This window comes from Panicum virgatum, chromosome 8N, assembly GCF_016808335.1.
Source record: "Panicum virgatum strain AP13 chromosome 8N, P.virgatum_v5, whole genome shotgun sequence".
In the NCBI taxonomy this organism is placed as follows: Eukaryota; Viridiplantae; Streptophyta; class Magnoliopsida; order Poales; family Poaceae; genus Panicum; species Panicum virgatum.
The window spans coordinates 6,039,200-6,041,810 of NC_053152.1; the positions used below are offsets into that span (position 1 = coordinate 6,039,200).

At 48.3% G+C, this 2,611-nt stretch overlaps 1 protein-coding gene across 1 annotated transcript; it reads right to left on the reverse strand.

Annotated features, from left to right (window-relative positions):
* Positions 1–560: 560 nt before the first annotated feature.
* Positions 561–1,921, reverse strand: LOC120684452 (molybdate transporter 1-like). Its single transcript, XM_039966313.1, has 2 exons — positions 1,593–1,921; positions 561–1,254 (listed from the first exon to the last, which is right to left on the reverse strand). The coding sequence occupies exons 1-2, from the start codon at positions 1,846–1,848 to the stop codon at positions 1,172–1,174; spliced, it is 339 nt and encodes a 112-aa protein (XP_039822247.1). The 5' UTR covers positions 1,849–1,921; the 3' UTR covers positions 561–1,171.
* Between the last annotated feature and the right edge of the window lie 690 nt (positions 1,922–2,611).

Here is a 2,611-nt window from a genome sequence, read left to right on the forward strand (position 1 = left end):
TCATCATTTGGAGAGTCATGTACATAAAACCACTCTATACATCTTCATTCTCCAACAACTTTTCTATATCTTGTTTACACTCTAGAGAGCCATTTTCGCTATCTATCTTTGGCTAGCGAGAAATCCGGAATAGATGATGGTTATATTTAGATAACCACTTAGACAAGCTTTTGGAGGCTATTTTTTCATCAAAATCTCTATTCTTAACAATTAGGATGTATATAGAGAGTCTCTTGGAGTTGCTCTTACAATATGCTCATTTTCTCAACATCCAACACATTACCATTCAAACAAAAAAAACCCAACAACCAACATACAACTTGAAAATTCATACAACAGTACAAAGGTCTTCAACCATCCTTGGGTGTGGAAGCAGAATGCTCTAATAGATTTTTTTGCTGACGCGGAAGAAGTTTGCGGAGCTAGAACCTCCGGGTTTGGTGGTGATGGAGCGTAAGGCCACAATATATCCTCAAGATCAAAAGGAGGTTCCTCACCCCTTACAACATATTTTTCATGTTCCTTTTCCATATAACGGAGTACATATCACTTGAAAATAATAGGAAAAAATCACTCTAAAATTGACGCTATGATTAATTAAAAGTCTAAATTGTTCATTACATAACATGATTAATGAAAAGGTCTAAAATACTGAATGAGCTACATCATAGTACAAACTACTCATGAGACCTATTGACCTACTACTACAAAAAGTATTTGTAGGGGCGGTCAAAATGCTATATTTAGGGGCGGATCTCAGACCCGTTGCTGCTTTTCACAACTAAAAATGGTATTTGCAGAGGCGGTAACGCACCCGCCCCTAAGAACTCATTTCTAGGAGAGGGGTCACCCCATCATCCACCTCTAAAATCAATTTCTAGGGGCGGATCACCCCGTCACCCACCCCTGAAAATTGTTTTCCAGGAGCGGGTCATCCCATCACCCGCCCCTAGTAATCGATTTAAAAACCAAGGAAAAATGGCCGCGCCCGCCGTCCGGACCAGCCCCGCCGTGCTAGGCCTCCGCAGCTCGTCCTGGCCGCCGCCGCTCGGAGGGCCGCCGCCGCTCATCTAGGCCGCCGCCGAGCTCGAGCCACCATGGCCGCAGCGCCGTGCCTCGTGCTGCTTGCTCCACCTTCCTTGTTCGAGCTGCACGTGCGCTGCTTGCTTGTTCAAGCTGCACGTGCGCTGCTTGCTTGTTCAAGCTGCAAGCGCGCCCTTCCTGGTTCGAGCTTGTTCGACCTCGGGACTCTCGCTGGAAGCACACGATTCAAACGTCAAACTTTCAAATGAAAAATACTCCTTCAATACTCCACCGATTCAAACGAAATGTGAGCCATAGATGCATGGTCACAAGGTATAATAGATCTAGGAAAAAGATTGTGAAACAATCAAGAAACTACTATGAATCCAGTAAAAATCTGAACGTCTATTCTAGGAACGTGATTTTGGGAAAACTCAAAATCCGAGTCAATTTGTGAGAGATTCGAGGGGGGGGGGGGGGTGAATCAAAGATGCACACAAGAATCCAAGCAACAAAAACTCAAACAATTTCACGAATCCGCACCGAAATTGCGATGAACAAAAATTCACCTGAAAATTCCCTGGTTGCAACGGCGAGCTCGACGTCGGCGAACAGCAGCAGCACACCGAGGAACTCCACGGGGAACTCCACCAGCACGCGCAGCATGGAGCCACAGTGGGCCAGCCCCATGGCCAGCTTCAGCGCGCTCAGTGCTGCCACGCACTCACCGGTGACCCGGGCAAGCTCACAGCGGGGTTGCGCACAGCTGTACCCGCCTGCCGCCGCTGAAGCTCCCCGCCGGCCGAGCCCTTGCCTCCTGCGCATGGCCGCCGGGGCAAGGCCCGCGATGGGGTGGGGGCTTCTCCATGATGTTCGAGAGAGAGTTGAAGTGATAGGAGAGACGGAGAGTTCGATTGAGAGAGTGAGAGAGAGAGAGAGAGAGAGAGAGAGTTGAGGTGAGAGCTGCTGAGAGGTTAAGGCCATCTCGGACACGTGATATGATAAGTGCAAGCTCTAGGTTTCAAATTTTTAATGCCCGCCGACTGCGTTTAAATTTTGTAGGGGCGGGTGGGGGCATCACCCGCCCCTAAAAATAGTCCATTTTTAGAGGCGGGTGGGGGGGGGACCCGCTCCCAAAACTGCATTTTCAGGGGCGGGTCGGTTGCTACAGTACTCTGCTTTATTTATAGGAATGGGTCAAATTTTGATCTGCCCCTAAAAAAATTCAAGGCGTTCCTATAAATCATTTTTGTAGTAGTGACCGATGGCTGATGAACCACCTCGCGAAGTCTAGATACGGAATGGTCATATTCTGCCATCCCCGACACTTCGCACCTGGCATTATGTCGAGCCATCAACTCGCGATCATTATCCGTACCATGCAACTCGACATCAAATTCATGTTGAAATTTGTGACTTGCTTTTCCAAGCACAAAGCAATGAAATGCTTTCTTAGTTCAATGACGAACCGCTAACAAGTCCAAGGCGCTCTCCGGGGCGGACCTCAAGGGAATGTCCGGTGCGCTTCAGATGGTTGCATACCGATGCCCGAGCGGACACACAGCACTCCATTGCATCATGTTGCAAA

Bases quoted from the DNA above. Each gene is read 5' to 3' on its own strand.
- LOC120684452 (XM_039966313.1), bottom strand. From the start codon at position 1,848: ATGCGCAGGAGGCAAGGGCTCGGCCGGCGGGGAGCTTCAGCGGCGGCA. The intron at 1,255-1,592 runs GTGAATTTTTGT...GTGTGCTTCCAG, and splicing joins TGCAACCAGGGAATTTTCAG to CGAGAGTCCCGAGGTCGAAC.